Below are 17854 nucleotides of genomic sequence, written 5' to 3' on the forward strand. Positions count from 1 at the left end.
CCCACCCCCACCCCCTACTCTCTTTCCCAAACCCCATGTCTTTTTGCTATCTCTCTGACGACCTCTCTTCCTGCTTCTGTGTGTCTGTCTCCCTGCCCGTCTCTTACCATCTCTGTCTCCCTCTCCCAGGTCTTAAACGAGTATTTCCACAACGTCTGTGAACTGGACCTGGTGTTCAACTTTTACAAGGTGGGCTCCCGGTGAAGACGAGGATGAGGGAGCCAGAGGTGGGGGCAGGAGGGTGGGCTGTAACCGCTCTGCTGCCCCAGTGCCTCTGCTGGTGTGTCCGTTTCCTGGCTCTGGGGCCTCAGAGCCCCCAGCTTCCGAGGTTCAGACCAGCACCTGGGCCTCTTGCCTCACACCAGGCTCTCCCCTTGACCTCCCTTCACTCAGGTTTACACAGTCGTGGATGAGATGTTCCTGGCCGGTGAGATCCGCGAGACCAGCCAGACGAAGGTGCTGAAACAGCTATTGATGCTGCAGTCCCTGGAGTGAGGGCGGGCAGTCCCTCCGGCCCCGGCCCTCCCCGGACTTGCCTGCTCGCTTCCCCTTTCCAGGCCTGGGGTCCACCCCAGCAGCCCCCTCCCTCAGCTGCCCAGGAAGAAGGCACCCAGCTGGGTCTGGGCCACAAGGGAGGAGACTGCACCCCACTGCCTCTGGGCCATGGCTGTGGGCGGAGGCCACCTTGCGTGTACCGAGTAACCGTGCCGTTGTCGTGTGACACCGTGTGTGTGTGTGTGCGTGGAGTCCCCAATAAACCTGTGGTCCCAACCTGGCCTTGTATGTTTGAGCCCTTGCCTATCTTCCCTGGGAGCCATGGGCACTCAGGGCACCCTGGCGTCAGTGTGTCAGTCAGTCAGTCAACAAACACTCCTCGTTGTGCTGAGCAAGGTGGAGACCCAGGTGCATTCACACCTGCTCCTGCCCATACAGGGCCCCCAAGACTGGAAGGGCTGACAAATTTAGACACCGAGCACTTGCTATTAATAATATTCATAGTTAATGCTTAATGGTACTGAGTGTCTCCCAGGCATTGTTCTAAGCATTGACACATGTTACCTCACTTAATCCTCTCAAGTTATGAGGAAGGAATTGTTAGTATCTCCATTTTTCAGAGGAGCTCAGGAAAGAGACTCTTCCGAGGTCATGGAGCTAGTTAGTAGCCAAGCCAGGTTTTTCTGAGCTAGTTTTTGTTTTTTGGGTTTTTTTTTAAAGATTTGATTGGGGAATTTAGGGAGGGGAACAGCGTTGGGGAATCGGGGAATGGCAACAGATAAGTTGCTGTCCTTTGGTTCTTCAGTCTAGTTGTGGAGGACGTCACTTCACTGGCTCATGTTGGAATTATCATTACGCTCTTCCCGGGTGAGGCGTCCCAAGCCAGCTCTTAACCAACGTGCCACTCGACTGGCCCTGTTCTGAGCTAGTTTTGAGCCCAGGCAGGTGATTCCAGAATCTTCGTTTTTAATCACTAGACTGGAAGTTTGTTGCAAGGGCAGAACACGGTGCCTAGTGTTTACTGGTTCTCAGCAGCAGCACTGCTGGCACTCAGGGTGGGACAATTCTTCACTGCGAGATTGTCCCAGGCGTGACCGACTGCTGGCTCCATCCACCAAATGCCAGCAGTGACCCTCTGGCCCTTGTGACAAGAAAATACCCCTGCTGGGCCGGCCGAGTGGCACGATGGTTAAGAGCTGGCTTGGGACGCCAGAGGGCCCCGGTTCGGATCCCACATATGAGGGCCAGTGACACTGCCCTCTACAGCTAAGATGCTGAACAACAGCTCAACCTGGAGCTGGGCTGCCATGAGTCTCCGGCGACCACGTAGGCTGCAACCCCTGCTGCAGTGGGTTGCCATGGGCTACCGTGTGTAGCCAGCAGCCAGTGTGAGCGGCCAGCAGCCACAGTGAGCGGCCATCCAGAAGCCGGCGACTGATCTGTCTCGCCCGGGAAGAGCGCAACGATGGTGCCAACTTGGGCCAGTGAAGCAACGTCCTCCACAACTAGACTGAAGAACAAAACGACAGCAACTTGTCTGTTCCTCTTCCCCCAATTTCCCAGTGCTGTTCCCATCCCCCAATGCCCCAGTAAAAATCTTTAAAAAAAAAAAGAAAGAAAACACCCCTGCTGTTTCTAGTGCCCTGTAGAGTGGCAGTGCTCCTCTCCCCCATGCCCACTGAGGGCAGAGTGATGACTGCTGGCCTGAGAACTCTGCCAGGCACATCGCGTCAGCTCTTTTCATGTTACACAGCCTCGCTTCAGTCTCCCAGTTCGGCCACAGCACTGTATAACCTGTAGTTAAGCCTTTTCGCCTCTCCTGCCTCAGTCTCTTCATCTGGAAAATGGGTTGATAATATTTTTTTATCTGACAGTCTGTGCTTGAGGATTGAAGGTGTGGAAAAGTTCAGGATAGTGGTTTTACACGTATGGGGAACTGAGGCTTGGAGAGGCGAATCCACTTATAAATACAACCGTTAATGACAGTGTATTTGCTTCTGATTGCTGCTGTACAAATTGCCACAAACTTAGTGGCTTAGAGCAACAGGGCTTTCAGACTGCCTACCAGGAGGGGCGAGGGTGGGGGGGGCATTCAGGAATGAGGCTCAGATCTGCAGCCAGACGTTGGGGTGGGAGGTGACGTCATCCCTGAGATGGACCCCCGGCAAAGACCAGGTCTGAGGAATATGCTGAGGTTATTAGGACATGGGCCCTGTATTAGTTTCCTGGGGCTGCCATAACAAATGACCACAAACTGCATGGCTTAAAAGAAGTGGATTCCCTTATACAGGTCTGGAGGCCAGAAGTCTGAGATCAGGGTGTAGGTAGGGCGGTGCTCCCTCCAGAAGTTCTAGTGGAGGGTCCATCCTCGCCTCTTCCAGCTTCTGGTAGCTTCTGACATTGTTTGGCTTGTGGCTGCATCGCTTCAGTCTCTGCCTCCGTCTTCACATGCCTTCTCCTCTATGTCTGCACCTTCTCCTCTTCTATCTCTTATGGGGACACTTGGCACTGGATTGAGGGGCCATAAGGATAATCCAGGATGATCTAGCTCACCTCAAGGTTCTCAGTTATATCTGCAGAGACCCTTTTTCCAAATTAGGCCATGTTCACAGGCTCCAGGATGTGGACATATCTTTTGGGGGGTGCCACCATCAACACACTAGAGTGTTAGCCATCGGTGGTCAACCAGAAAAAACAACTGGGAGGCCTCTGGACATGCAGACCTGAGGCTCAGAGAGGGATGGATACAGAGTCTTTGCTTATTTGTGTATACAACAAATGCCTCTTGGGCACCTACTACGTGCCAGGCACTGTTTTAGTGCCAGGGGATACAGCGATGAGCAGGGCAAATCCCTGCCCTCAGGGAATTCACGTTGTCCTGAGGGTGACAGGGTAATACATAAATAAGCCCATATCAAGTATGTCAGGAAGTGAGACAAAGCAGAGCGAGGCGGGGAGGGAGCCTGGCACAGGGCACTGCTGTTCCAGATGGATGGTCAGGAAGGCCTCTCTGAGGGAGGTGACATTTGAGCTGAGACTAAAGGCGAGAGAATGAGCAATGGGGAATCTTAGGCAAAGAGTATTCCAAGCGGAGGGAACAGCAAGTGCAAAGGCCCTGAGAGAACATGCAAGGAGGACAGCATGGCTGGAACAGAGGGAGCAAAAGGGAGAGAAGAAGCGATGTATTCAGAAAACAGTGGGGCTGGGGTAGAAGTGGGAAGGTCGATAGGGGCCAGACCATCTATGGAAAGGACTCTGAGAATGTTCTGTGTGAAACGAAAGCCATGGGGAAGGTTTTTTGTTTGGAGGGAGGGTGGTAGCAGCTTTATTGAAATATAACACACACCCGGGGCAGCCGGTTGGCTCAGTTGGTTAGAGCGCAGTGCTCATAACACCAAGGTTGCTGGTTTGATCCCCACATGGGCCACTGAGCTGCGCCCTCCACAACTAGATTGAAACAATTACTTGACTTGGAGCTGATGGGTCCTGGAAAAACACACTCTTCCCCAATAAAAAAAATTAAAAAAAAAAAAGAAATGTAACACACATCATACCATTTACCCATTTAAAGTGTATACAGTTCAGTGGTAGTTAGTATCGTCACAGTTGTGTTACCAACATCACAATTTTAGAACATTTTTGTCACCCCCCCAAAGAAATCTGTACATTGAGCTGTCACCCCTCAATCCCTCCATCCCCTCCCCCAGCCTAGGTAATCTACTAATCCACTAGTCTACTTTGTGTCTCTGTGGATTTGCCCATTCTGGACACTTCATAGATACGGAATCATACAAGTGTAGGGCACAGGAACATTTTGAGCTAAGGAGGGATGATGGTCTGTCAGATATGATACCCGGAAGTCCAGAGTGGGAGCCGGGAGGCCAGTGAGGAGGTGATTACAATGATCCAGGTAAGATGTGATGCTGGCTTGGGCCAAAGTTGGGGTGAGGCAGTGGAGAGAGAAGTGATCAGATTCTGCACACATTTCGAGGGTGGAATCAGTAACATTTGCTGACAATTTGATGTAGAGTGGGAGAGAAGTAAAGGATCACTCATGATTTTACAACCTGAGTGTCTGGAAGACTAGAATCTCCCTTTCCAGAGCAAGAAGATGGTGGGAGAAATAGGTCAAATTTGAGCTCTTGGGTCTCCCAGGGGCGATGCTGTTGAGGCAGTGGTTACATGGAGTCTGGAGCTCAGCAGAGAGGTCCAAACCAGAGATAAGACATTTAGAAACCACCAGAACTCTGATGGTATTTATTGCCGTGAGGTCAGCTGAGATTACCAAGGGAGTAGGTGCAGGAGAGAGATAGATCTGCAGACTGAGATTGGGAGAACACAGAACTCCAGAAATGAAACAGGGAAGGAACAGCTAATGAGAAAGAGGGAAAAGCATGTAGTGCAGCGTCCCTGAATCAAGAGAAAGTGTGCTCAGGAGGAAAGAGCATTGATGTGTTAAATGCTGATTACTGTAATTGATCAACATTGTGATCACTACACTCAAACTCACTAGGTAGTATTTTTAAAGTACCTAATGCTACAAACGCGCAGAGTAACCAACTCCTGTGTTGCTGGTGGGAGCGCAAAATGGTGCAGCCTCTCTGGAAAACAGTTTGGCAGGTTTTTGTAAAATTAAACATTACACTTGTTTTATGACTCAAGCAATCCCACTCCTTCTTGTTTAACCCAGAGCAATAAAATTTAGGTACACAATCTCTATGTGAACCCAAAGAAATGAAAACTTACAAAAACTTGTACACCAGTGTTCACAGCGGCATTATTCCTAACTGCCAAAAGGGGGAGACAACCAGACGCTTATTAACTGATGACAGATAAATAAGATATGCCATTGCCACACGACGGAATAGTACTCAGCCATACAAAGGAAACACTGATCCATGCTACAACATGAATGAACCTCGAAAACATGCTAAGTGAAAGAAGCCAGACACAAAAGGCCACACATAGTATGTAATTTCTATTACAATATATGAAATCTGTAAAGATGGAAAGTAGATCAGTGGTTGCCAGGGGCTGGGTTGAAGAGGGGAGGAATGGAGTCACTGCTTTACACATATGGGGTTTCCTTTTTGGGAGCTGGATAGTGACAAGAGTTGTACAACCTATGAATATATATAAAAAATGACTGAATCACGCATTTTAAAAAGGTGACTTTTGTGGTATGTGAATATACCTCAATTTGAAAAAGAAGGAAAAAAGCTTCTGAGTGGTCAGATAAGAGAAGGGCTGAGAATGACCACAGATTTGGTAGGGTGGGAGTCAGCGAGGACCGAGGCAGGGCTGGTGGAGTGGTGATGGTGAAACCAATCACAGTGGCTTCTGGAGAGGCTGGGGGAAAAGAACAGGGCACAAGCCCTGATAAGCCCCTCGGAGGAACTATTGTTATGAAGTCAGAGAAACAGGGTAGTAGCCAAAGTGGGGTGTGGGAGCGAGGAGATGAGGCTTATTTTTTTAAATGGATAATATCGCAGCATTTTTATGCTGATGGAACGGCACAATCGGCAAGGGGGAACCTGAAGACTCAGGAAAGTGTGTGGGGAGGATGGGGTGTTTCTGAGCACATGGGGAACTGTTGGCTCATTCCGAGGAACAGCTGGGAAGGCAGGGTGGGTGGCCATCCAAGCAGGAGGGGGTGTTAATAGGAGCTCGTGGCAGTTCTTCCTCCGATGGCTTCAATCTTCTCTGTGACGTGAGAAGCCAAGCCATTGGCTGGGAGGGAGAAGGCTGCTGTCTCCTTGAGACCACAGCAGGCGGTGGAGCCTGGGTGGAGGAGCCCACCTGCCTCTTCTATTCCACTTCAGCCAGATGTTGTCATGTGGAACTGTGGGCCCAGTATGGCCACATCTCCTGACTTTTCTTTTTTTGTTTAATTTTTATTGGGGAATTGGGGGAGGGAAATAGTGTTGGGGAATCAGGAAAGGGAAACAGACAAGTTGCTGTCCTTTTGTTCTTCAGCCTAGTTGTGGAGGACGTTGCTTCACTGGCCCATGTTAGTATTATCATTGTGCTCTTCCTGAGGCAGATCGGCCGACGGCCTCTGGACGGTTGCTCACAGCGGCTGTTGGCAGATCATGCTGGCTGCTGGCCGCTCACGGTAGCTTATGGCAGCCCACTGCAGCAGGGGCTGCAGCCTCTGCCTTCGCCAGCGACTCACTGCAGCCCAGCTCCAGGTTGAGTTGTTTGTTCACCATCTTAGCTGCAGAGGGCAGTGTCACACTGGCCCTCATGTGGGATCCGAACCGGGGCCCTGCTGCTCAGAGCTGACATCCCAAGCCAGCTCTTAACCAACGCGCCACTTGGCCGGCCCCTCCTGACTTTTCAAGAGACATTGACAACTTAGAATTTTTTTAATGTGAAGTCTTCTCATGTTTTAATATTTGCTTTAAATAACAACAACAACAAAATTAACACACAGAGGTCAAAGAAATATGTCCAACTGCCAGACCGCGCTCTTGGCCACATGTTTGCAACTCCTGGTGTAAGTGGACTAAAGCACAGGCCGGAGTCAGTTCTGGGCTTTGGAAGAAGTCCAGTGTTTAAGTTGGGGACAGAGAGGAACCTGAGAAAGCCACCAATAAGGAAGCCTAGCAGGTTCTAAGGTTCTTAAAAGCATAATCCCATTTAATCTTCATAATGATACTGTGAAGTAGCTATGGGCATTATCATTACCATTTCTAGTATTATCCCCTCTTTGCAGATAAGGAAACTCAGGATCAGAGAGAGAAGACCACTTGTCCAAGGACACATAGTAAGAAGACGGGACTGGAACCTAGATTTCTAGAATCTTGGAGCCAGGGTGTTTGCATTCACATCAAGGGGACAGATATTTGAGAGGGGTCCCTCCAAAAATTAAGGAAAGAAGCAAGAAATAGTTTCAGAGACAGGGTGAAATTTGAATTTAATGCAATTCCACTCAATAGCCACCCCACTAAAAAAATTTGATCCTTCCAAACTTAACAAGTTGATTATCAAGTTTATGTGGTGTTATGGGTTGAATTGTGTCCCCCTAGAAAAGATATGTTAGAGTTTTAACCCCCAGGACCTCAGAATGAGACCTCATTTGGAGGTCCCATTTAGAGATTGGGTCTTTACCAAGGTAATCAAATTAAAATGAGGTCGCTAAAGTGGGCTCATCAATAGAACAGGTGTCCTTTAAGAAGGGGAAGTTTAGGGCCAGCTGAGTGGCTCAGTTGGTTAAGAGTGCGAGTTCTGAGCAACAGGGTCACAGGTTCGATTTCCACATGGGCCAGTGAGCTGTGCCCAAGCTGAGCTGCCGCTGAGCTGCCAACAGGTGGCAGGATGGCTCAGCTGGTGAGAGCACACGCTCCTAACAACAAGGTTGCTGGTTCGACTCCTGCATGAGATGGTGGGCTACGCCCATCCTCAACTAAGATTGAACATAGTACCTTGAGCTGACTGGCCACGAGCTGCCAACGGGCGGCCAGATGGAGACTGGACTTGGAGCTGAGCTGCTGCGTCCTCCACAGCTAAGACTGGAGGACAACAACTTGGCTGTTCTCCTTCCTGAATTTCCCAACACTGTTCCCCTTTCTGAATTCCCCAATAAAAATAAAAATAAAAAAGAAGGGGAAGTTTGGGCACAGAGACAGACAGACTCAGAAGAAAGAGGAAGTGAAAAGACACAGGGAGAATGTAGCCATCTACAAACCAAGGAGAGAGGCCTGGGACAGATTCTCCCTCACAGCCCTCAGAAGAAACCAGTCCTGCTGATACCTTGACCTTGGACTTCTAGCCTCCAGAACTGAGTTGAAACAGTAAGTTTCTGTTGTTTAAACCACTCAGTTAGTTTGTGGGCCTTCTTACAGCAGCCCTAGTAAACTAATACATGTGGGGAAACAAAGCTACAAGAAAAAGCAAGATAATTTTGAGAACGAATATGAGAGGGCTGGCTCAAGCAGAAATCAAGATTATTATTATTCAGTGTGGCGACTGAGAGACCATGGTATTTGCATAAGATTAGACGTGCAGATTATCAAAAAAGCACAGAGAGCCCAGAAACAGACCTGCGCATCCATGGAGATTTGATAGGAGACAGAGATCCTGGGGTGAGAGATGGGTTCTCTACCTCACACCATACACAAAAGTCACCCCCAAGGGGATCAAAGCTTTAATGGTGCAAAACAAAATGTTGAGAAGACAGGGCCGGCCAAGTGGCTCATTGGTTAGGAGTTGGCTTGGGAGTGTGGGCTCTGAGCAGCAGGGCCACCGGTTCGGATCCCCCATGGGACAATAATGCTGCACCCTCTACAGCTAAGACGGTGAACAATGCAGCTTGTCTGTTCCCCTTTCCCAATTCCCCAAGGCTGTTCCCTCCCCCAATTCCCCAATAAAGTCTTTAAAAAATGTTGAGAAGAAAATACAGGCAAATAGTTTTATGACTTTGGAGTCAATAAGAATTGTTGCATTAAAAATGATCTTAATTAGTTCAGATTTTGAAAGGTAATTCATTTCTATATTTCAAAGTTCAGTGGGTACAAAAATGGATACAGTGAAGAAAAAAAAGCATGCCCCTCAATCTTTATCCCTCAACCAACTGGTATAACCAATTTCTTATTATATTTCCAGAGGTATATTATGCGTACAGAAGCAATATGAACACACACACACACACACACACACACACACACACACCATCTCCCCTTCCCCCACTGTTTTTTTTTGGTTTTTTTAAAGATTTTTATTGGGGAATTGCAGGGAGGAGAACAGCGCTGGGGAATTGGGGGAAGGGGAACAGACAAGTTGCTGTCGTTTTGTTCTTCAATCTAGTTGTGGAGGACGTTGCTTCACTGGCCCAAGCTGGCACCATCATTGTGCTCTTCTCTGGCAAGGCAGATCAGTCGCCGGCTTCTGGACGGCCGCTCACTGCGGCTGCTGGCCGCTCACGCTGGCTGCTGGCCGTTCACGCTGGCTGCTGGCTACACACGGTAGCCCATGGCAACCCACTGCCACAGGGACTGCAGCCTACGCCGCCGCCGGCGACTCATGGCAGCCCAGCTCCAGGTTGAGCTGTTGTTCAGCATCTTAGCTGTGGAGGGCAGTGTCACTGGCCCTCATATGTGGGATCCGAACCGGGGCCCTCTGGCATCCCAAGCGAGTTCTTAACCATCGCGCCACTCTGCCGGCCCTTCCCCCACTGTTTTAATACAAATGTTTGCATATCGATAACATATTTTTTTTAACTTGGAGATGATTCCAAAGGAGTATGTTAAGAACTTCCTTATTCCTTTTTATGGTGGTATTTGTAGGGAAGGATTTTTTTAGATTACGAAAAGTATTAATTATAAAAGAAAAGCCTGCATTGCAAGTAAAACCTCTGGGCATCAAAAGAGACCATAAAACAAAATGAAAAGAGGAGACACAAGTTGTGAGAAGATATTTGCAACACATGTAACAGTGACTGTTAGCCACAATATATAAAGAACTCCTACAAATCAATGAGAAAAAGACAAACCATCAAGTGAGAAAATGAGCAAATGTGGGAGGGGAAAACAACTTCAGAAGTTGTGGAAGTTGGGGAAAGAATCATACACATCGTACGGAAGCAGACTACATCTCAGCACCCTGAGTGAAGACAGGCCTGGCAGGAGGGTGTGGGAGCCCCAGCAGCCTGGGTGAAAGTAAATTCAAGGTAGAGATGGGTGAGATTATTTCTTTCTGGCCTGGGGAAGGGAGAGCCAGCCCAACCCAGCCCAGAGGGAGAATGTGAGATTAAAGACAAGGCTGGCTCCGCGCCCAACACCTGCGGTGTCTTGTCAAGGTTAGTCAGTCAGCCCCTCCTTTCTTTCCCTGTGATGCAATCCCACACTTGGCTGACAACATCCTTCTTAATTGACATAGCCGGCGTCAGGTACTTCCTGTGTGCTGCTACATCTAAGCACTTTGAGTAGCCGATTTCCTTTTTTTTTTTTTTTTAAACAGGCTTGATTCACTTTATTTTTCTTGTACAAAATTATGCGGTGGTCACAGCTGGAGCCTGGGTCCTCTGCACAGAAACTCTGGTGTGGGTCTTTACAAGATGGTCAGTGAGTTCCTGATAGGGAAACCTGGTGAATACGGTCTCTTTCGAGAGGTCGGGGGTGAGATAGCTGCAGGTCTTAGAGATGGCATCGAAGTTGCCCAGGGTGGCAGGGTGGCAGTGCAGCCCCTGGCTGAAGTGTAGCAGTCGTCGACACCAGCCATCAGCAGGAGCTTCTTGGGTACAGGGGGCTGAGACGATGCCAGTGCCCCTGGAGGTGGGGGGTGGGGATGAGGCAGGTGTGCCAGCACAGAGACACAGAGGCCATCACCTTGCAAGGGATAGTGTGGGGCTTGCCAGCCTTTTTCCCCCGTAGCCTTAGCCGCACAAGAACAATGGAGAGGTTGGCCAGGATGTTGGCCCCACAGATGGCAGTGGCTACCTCCTTGGAGCACTTAACATCCAAACCCACATATTTATTGTAGTCCCGGATGGCGACAAATGCTTTGAACCAGGTCCTCTGGCCAGCGTGAGCCTGCTTTTGCAACCAGCATGATCTTCAAAACCTGGTTCTTGAAGGATGCCCCCAGGAAAAAGGCCACAATCTCAGATCCCTTGATGGACAAGTAGAAGAGACAGATCTCCAGGACTTGATCTTCATGTTCTTGACCAGGCGGCCCAACTTGGTGACGGGGAGCCGCTCCTCGTCCTGGGCCTTGCTTGCCTCCGCGAGCTCCGTGGCCTTGAGCTGGCCAAGACCCCATCTCCAGATGCCACACAACCTCCCATTTCAGGGCCCTCCCACAGCTCTGGCATCATCCACCATTTGGTGTTTACTTGAAGTAGAAGGAACATCCTGTTTCCTGGAGCAGCATAGAAACCACCATCCTTCCAGGCACTCAGGCTGGAAACTTTTAAGGGATTCCTGACTCTTCTTTGCTTCTCACACTCCACATCCCAGCCAGCAGGAAATCCTGTTTGCTTAACCTTTAAAATGTATTGAAAGTCCCACCCCTACAGCTACCATCCTGGTCCAGCGGCCATCATTTCCCACCTGGACTATTGCAGTCCAATCACCTCTTTGCTGCTTCTGCCCTTGCCCCCGATAGGAGTTCCCAAAATGGCAGCAGAATCTTTTTACATTAAGTGTATGATGTCACTTCCCTCTTCAATCCCTCCTGTGGCTCCCGCCTCACTCAGCAGGACCATGAGGTCCCCACCTTCTCTCTAACCTCATCTCCCACCTTCTTCCCCTTGCTTACTCTCTACCATACACACTGGCCTCTTTGTTGTTCCCCTGCCTCAGGGCCTTTGCATGAATCCTCTCAAGAGCCTAAAATGTTGATGCTATGGCTGTCCCATTTTACAGAGGAGAGGCTGAGACACAGAGAGGTGAAGTCACCCACCCAAAGTCATCCAGCTCTCATTTGAGTTCTTGCTACAGGTCAGGCTCTGTACTGGATGTGCAGATTTTCAGATGATGTCAAGGTTGTCTCTCCCACTGGACAGGTGAGGGGCCTGAGACTCAGAGAGATGACATCACTTAGCTGGGGCTACACAGCCAGGAAGTGGCAGATCTGGGCTAGAAACCAGTCTGTCTGCACCCATCCTCTCACCTTTAGTTGCTGGAGAGTCTCAGTGCAAAAATCTGAGCTAGAAGATTGAGCATCCTCATTTCATTTGTTGTTGTTTTGAGCATTTGTTTTTTTTTTCGTTATTGGCTAACCTTGTGCCCTCATACCCCATCCAATACCCACACCTGCATTTATTTTGAAGCAAATCCCAGATGTGATATCCATCCACACATCCTTTGGTATCCAGGCAGCCTTAGAATCGCCGAATCTTCAGACATTAGAATCATGAAATTATGGACTTGTCAACCTCTGGAGGTGATGCTGTGATCTCCTCGAGGCTGGCTCACTTTATGGAATTTATTATAGTTGTGACTAACAGTGAGGCTGCTGAAGCTGGAGGGCTGGGTTTAAATCTAGCTTCCCCACTTACTGGCTGCATGGCCTCAGGAGAGAGCCTTCATTTTCCCATCTGTCAAATGGGGGTGGTAATAGCAGTCCCTACTTCACAGAGCTGTTGGGAGGTTCAAATGGGATAATATGAGTCAACAATTTAGAACAGCACCTTCATTTAATGAAAGCTGGCAAACATTTGTCTGAGATTTCAAATCTTCTCCTCTTTGAGCTATAAAACTCCCAGTAATCAACCGACACAAACACCATAGCATAATCAGCAGTGAAGGTGACTAAACAGTATTTTGCTACATATCTTGAAAAGTGCCAAAATACCATTATTAATAAAATATTTTAGAATGAAAAAAGGAAAGGTGGCATTTGATGTTCCTCATCTTCTCTGCTTTGTTTCAGACCTTAAGAGTCAAACCTGACCCATCGATGGATGAATGGATAAACAAAATGTGATCCATCCAGACAAGGGAATATTATTCAGCCCTGAAAAGGAATGAAGTTCTACAACATGAGTGAACCTTGAAAACATTCTGAGTGAAGGAAGCCAGGCACAAAAGACAACATATTTATGATTCCATTTCTATGAAATGTCCAGAATAGGCAAATCTATAAAGACAGAAAGCAGATTCGTGGTTGCTAAAGGCTAGGGGAGAGGTGTTGGAGGGTGATAGCTGAAGGGTGTGGGGTTTCCTTTTGGGATGATGAAAATGTTCTAAAATTGATTGTGGTGATGGATGCACAACTCTGTGAATATATTAAAAACCATTGAATTATACACTTTAAATGGATCCCAAAAAGTTATATGCCATATGATTCCACTTATATAAAACATTCTTAATATGACAAAATTCTAGAAATGGAGAACAGATTAGTGGTTGCTAGGGATTAGGGAGGGAGTAGGGGTGGCTATAAAAGAACAACAGGAAGGGGCCGGTCCAGTGGCACATTGGTTAAGAGCTGGCTTGGGACGCCAGAGGGCCCCATTTCGGATCCCACATATGAGGACCAGTGACACTGCCCTCTACAGCTAAGATGCTGAACAACAGCTCAACCTGGAGCTGGGCTGCCAAGAGCCGACAGCAATGGCTTAGGCTGCAGCCCCTGCTGCAGTGGGTTGCCATGGGCTACCGTGTGTAGCCAGCAGCCAGTGTGAGCGGCCAGCAGCCGCCGTGAGCAGCTGTCCAGAAGCCGGCGACTGATCTGCCTCGTCCGGGAAGAGCGCAATGATGGTGCCAACTTGGGCCAGTGAAGCAATGTCCTCCACAACTAGACTGAAGAACAAAAGGACAGCAACTTGTCTGTTCCCATCCCCCAATTCCCCAATACAAATCTTTGAGAAAAAAAAGAACAACAGGAAGGATCCTTGTGATGGAAATGTTCTTGCCCGTATCAATGTCAATATCCTGGTTATGATATTGAACAATTGAGCCTCATCATTTGCAGATTCCATGTTTAAAATAAATATGGGGGCTAGCCGAGTGGCTCAGTTAGTTAAAGCGTGAGCTCTGAGCAACGGGTTGCTGGTTCGATTGCCACATGGGCCAGTGAGGTGCGCCTGAGCTGAGCTGCCACTGAGCTGGTGAGAGCGCCTGCTCTTAACAACAAGGTTGTGGGTTCAACTGCTGCATGGGATGGTGGACTACGTCCTCCCCAGCTCCCACATCTGCAACTAGATTGAAAGAGGCAACTGGACTTGGATCTGAGCTTGTACCCTCCACAACTAAGACTGAAGGACAACAACTTGACTTGGAGCTGATGGGTCCTGGAAAAACACAATGTTCCCCTTCCCCAATTCCCCAACACTGTTTCCCTCCCCAATTCCCCAATAAAAATCTTTAAAAATAATAAAATAAATATGGGATTTTCGTCAATACTTGCAACACTTTAACCATCATTCCCAGATGTGTACAGAATGGCAAAAATTTGAGTTGCCCAACACACACATTCCCAGCTGGGGTCTAACAAGGTGATGCTCTGCTTTCTGCCTTCGGCTCTCAAACTGTAAACAGACATGCCTTTCACGGTCTATTTCAGTGCCACATTTTTCACATTTTTGTGCTTTTTTTGTCGGTGATTTTGCTGTTTAAAATGGCCCACAAGCATAGTGTTGAAGTGCTGCCCAGCGTTCCTGGACACAAGAAAGCTCCGATGTGCCTTACGGTGAAAATACGTACTTTTTTTGTGTGTGTTAGATGAGCTTCGTTCAGGCAGGAGTTAACAGTGCTGTTGGCGGGAGTTCGATATGAGCGAATCAACAAAGTATGTTATACAAGGGGACCTTTAAACCAAAACACAAATAAAACAAATCATATGTTGATGGGCTCATGAAAATGTTATGACTGGAAGCTCACTGAAACCTAACCCTGTACATCCCTCCAGGAGCAGTGGTTCAGCATTCGCTAACTCAGAGTTCGCAGCAACTTTATTATATTAATAGAACAGAACCGTGGCGAATAAGGAGAATTGACTATATTATCGTTTTATAAGATGTTTCCATTGGGGGAAACTGGGCAAAGGGCACACAAGATCTCTCTGTATTATTTCTTAACATTGTATCTGAATCTACAATTATCGTATTTCCCCATATATAAGACGCTCCCATGTATAAAACGCACCTTAATTTGGGGGCCCGAAATTTGAAAAAAATGTATTACATAAAGTTATTGAACTCGGGTTTTATTCATCATAAAATTCATACAACTCCTCATCACTTGCGGGAAATGCAAGTAAAAAAATCTACAACCACTGTATAAGACGCACCCAGTTTTTAGACCCCAAATTTTTTGAAAAAGGGTGCGTCTTATACATGGGGAAATACGGTATCTCAAAATAAGACGTTTAATTAAAAAAAAAAGAGGAAGCAGGGCTCAACCTCCCTGGTGAGCCAGGAAAGGTGACACTTCACCAGAAAGAAACTAGTAAGGTTTTCAACGTGGTCAGAAATCTTTCTGAGTGAGTCTGGTTCCATATGAAATTATGAAGCAGCCTGAAACTCTCTGGGTGCAGCTCAAGACATAAATGATTCAAATGTCACATTACCAAAAAAATATCGCAGCACAAAAATACCAGTATTTTGGTGATTAAAAATAGCACGTTACCCTGCAATACTGGAAACTGAGGAAGAGTTTGTGGGGACCTCTGATTTAATGCTTGTCCGTCAGAAGAACAGGTGACCACCTGGACTTGTAACGGGCATCTGAAGTGGGGACAATATTGCAGGACTGAGCCCTTAACCTAAGGCTATCTCCAGTTCAATAGTGTCAGAATTGAGCTGAATTTGTAGGGCACCCTACAAAGGTAAGGTAGTGAGGGAAGTAGGCCTGGAAGCTCTCCCCGTTCTCCATCCAAAGGATGGCAGGCCTGGGGTTGGGGACCTTGGAAGGGATTTGAGCAGGGGAGGAACATGGGCCCAGATCTCACATTTTAGGGAGAGAGAAGAATACTGGCTTCCTTACTGTTCCTTGACAGCAGACATGCTCCTACCTCAGGACCTTTGTACATACTATCCTTCTGCTGGGACCTCTCTTATCCTCTCACCTCCTCCTTCAGGTTGTCCTTCAAGGGCTCCCGTCTCCCCAGGCCTTGCCTTTTTTTTTTTTTAAGATTTTATTGGGAAATTGGAGGAGGGAACAGTGTTGGGGAATCAGGGAAGGGGAACAGACAAGTTACTGTACTTTTGTTCTTCAGTCTAGTTGTGGAGGACGTCGTTTCACTGGCCCATGTTGGTATTGTGATCATTGCGCTCCTCCTGGCTGAGGCAGATCAGTCGCCGGCCATTGGACAGCCACTCACAGCAGCTCATGGCAGCTCATACCGGCTGCTGGCCGCTCACACTGGCTGCCACACACTCACGGTAGCTCACGGCAGCCCACTGCAGCCCCACTGCAGCCTACACTGTCGCCTTACGGCAGCCCAGCTCCAGGTCGAGCTGTTGTTCACCATCTTAGTTGTAGAGGGCACAGCATCACTGGCCCATGTGGGATCCGAACTGGCGGCCCTGCTGCTCAGAGCTTGCGCCCCCAAGCCAACTCTTAACCAACAAGCCACTCAGCCGGCCCACCAAGCCTTGCCTTTTAACACTGCACCTCCTCCACCCCCAGCACTGGCCCCCTTCCCCTCTCTTCTCTAGCTGCTCAGCATTTAGGCTCATGTGGCTCACCCTATATGTTACTGGTCAATTTCATTGCTGCCAGTCACCATCCACTGCTCCCCAGGGCAAGAGTTTATTCTGTTCACCGCTGCCTCCCCAGTGCTGGAAAGGGGTCTAGCCCACAGTAGGTGATTCTGGGACAATAGTGGTTAGATGAATAAAAGAGGGAATGAATGAATAAATAAATGAACTGGGGCCCAAGGCAAGGAATCCTACAGGGAAATTAAAGAAAAATCTTTTCATTTAAAGGAAATTTAAGTGAGGAGTCTTCAATTTGTTGAACATAGTTATTCTGCATCTGGGAGCAAAAGCGAACTGGTGCAGGCGCCAGTTCACCCTCCCTGAGAGCTGGGAGCCGTTTGGTGGTCCAGGGAGGTACTGGAAGGTCTGGGCCCCTCCAGTGAGCCTCCCACTTGGGGCTTGCCCTCCCCTTGGGCTGGGAGAGCTTCCAGGCCTTCCCCCCTCACTTTCTCTCATCTGTTGTTCTTTCTCTTCTCCCATCTTCTCTCTACCTCTGACACCACCTGCCCCACACCAAAAACCAGAGGTGGGAGGGCAGGTCTTTCTCCAGCTCATATAATCAGAATTTGAACCACGTGGAATGTTCATTTTTAGTTGAAAAAGGGTTTCACACATAATGTACATGAATATTACTTAACTATAATATTATGTATAGATATACCAAAGAATACTGTATATACGATTATTGTATATAAAAATACTATGTATATATGAATACATATAGTAATGCTGTATGTTTAGAAATATATATGGAAATGTTTTTATAGGAATATTATATATAGAGAAACATATGGAAGAATGTTAAATAAATAAGTATATTATATTTATGAATTATATATAGAAATATCACATATAAAGAAATATATAGGGGGCCGGCCGAGTGGCATCCCAAGCCAGCTCTGAGCAGCGGGGCCCCGGTTCGGATCCCACATGGGGGCCAGTGACACTGCCCTCTACAGCTAAGATGGTGAATAACAGCTCGACCTGGAGTTGGGCTGCCGGGAGTTGCCAGCGACCGTGTAGGCTGCAGCTCCTGCTGCAGTGGGCTGCCATAAGCTACCGTGTGTGGCCGGCAGCCAGCGTGAGCGGCTGGCAGCTGGTGTGAGCTGCCAAGAGCCTCCGTGAGCAGCCGTCCAGAGGCCAGCGACCGATCTGCCTCACCCGGGAAGAGTGCAATGATAATACCAACATGGGCCAGTGAAGCAACGTCCT

At 48.2% G+C, this 17854-nt stretch overlaps 1 protein-coding gene and 1 pseudogene across 1 annotated transcript in view; one reads left to right on the plus strand and one right to left on the minus strand.

The window, feature by feature from the left end:
* AP2S1 (adaptor related protein complex 2 subunit sigma 1) overlaps window positions 1–775 on the plus strand; it is a 9589-nt gene extending 8814 nt beyond the window's left edge. The window contains exons 4-5 of the mRNA XM_019625233.1: window positions 130–189; window positions 394–775. Coding sequence (XP_019480778.1) covers window positions 130–189; window positions 394–495 — 162 coding nt within the window. The 3' untranslated portion in view covers window positions 496–775. The remainder of the gene's footprint in view (window positions 1–129; window positions 190–393) is intronic.
* A 9711-nt stretch (window positions 776–10486) lies between these two features.
* LOC109372205 (40S ribosomal protein S2 pseudogene) lies at window positions 10487–11318 on the minus strand (annotated as a pseudogene).
* Window positions 11319–17854: the final 6536 nt, after the last annotated feature.

The sequence above is a fragment of the Hipposideros armiger genome, unplaced genomic scaffold, assembly GCF_001890085.2.
Source record: "Hipposideros armiger isolate ML-2016 unplaced genomic scaffold, ASM189008v1 scaffold_619, whole genome shotgun sequence".
NCBI lineage: Eukaryota > Metazoa > Chordata > Mammalia > Chiroptera > Hipposideridae > Hipposideros > Hipposideros armiger.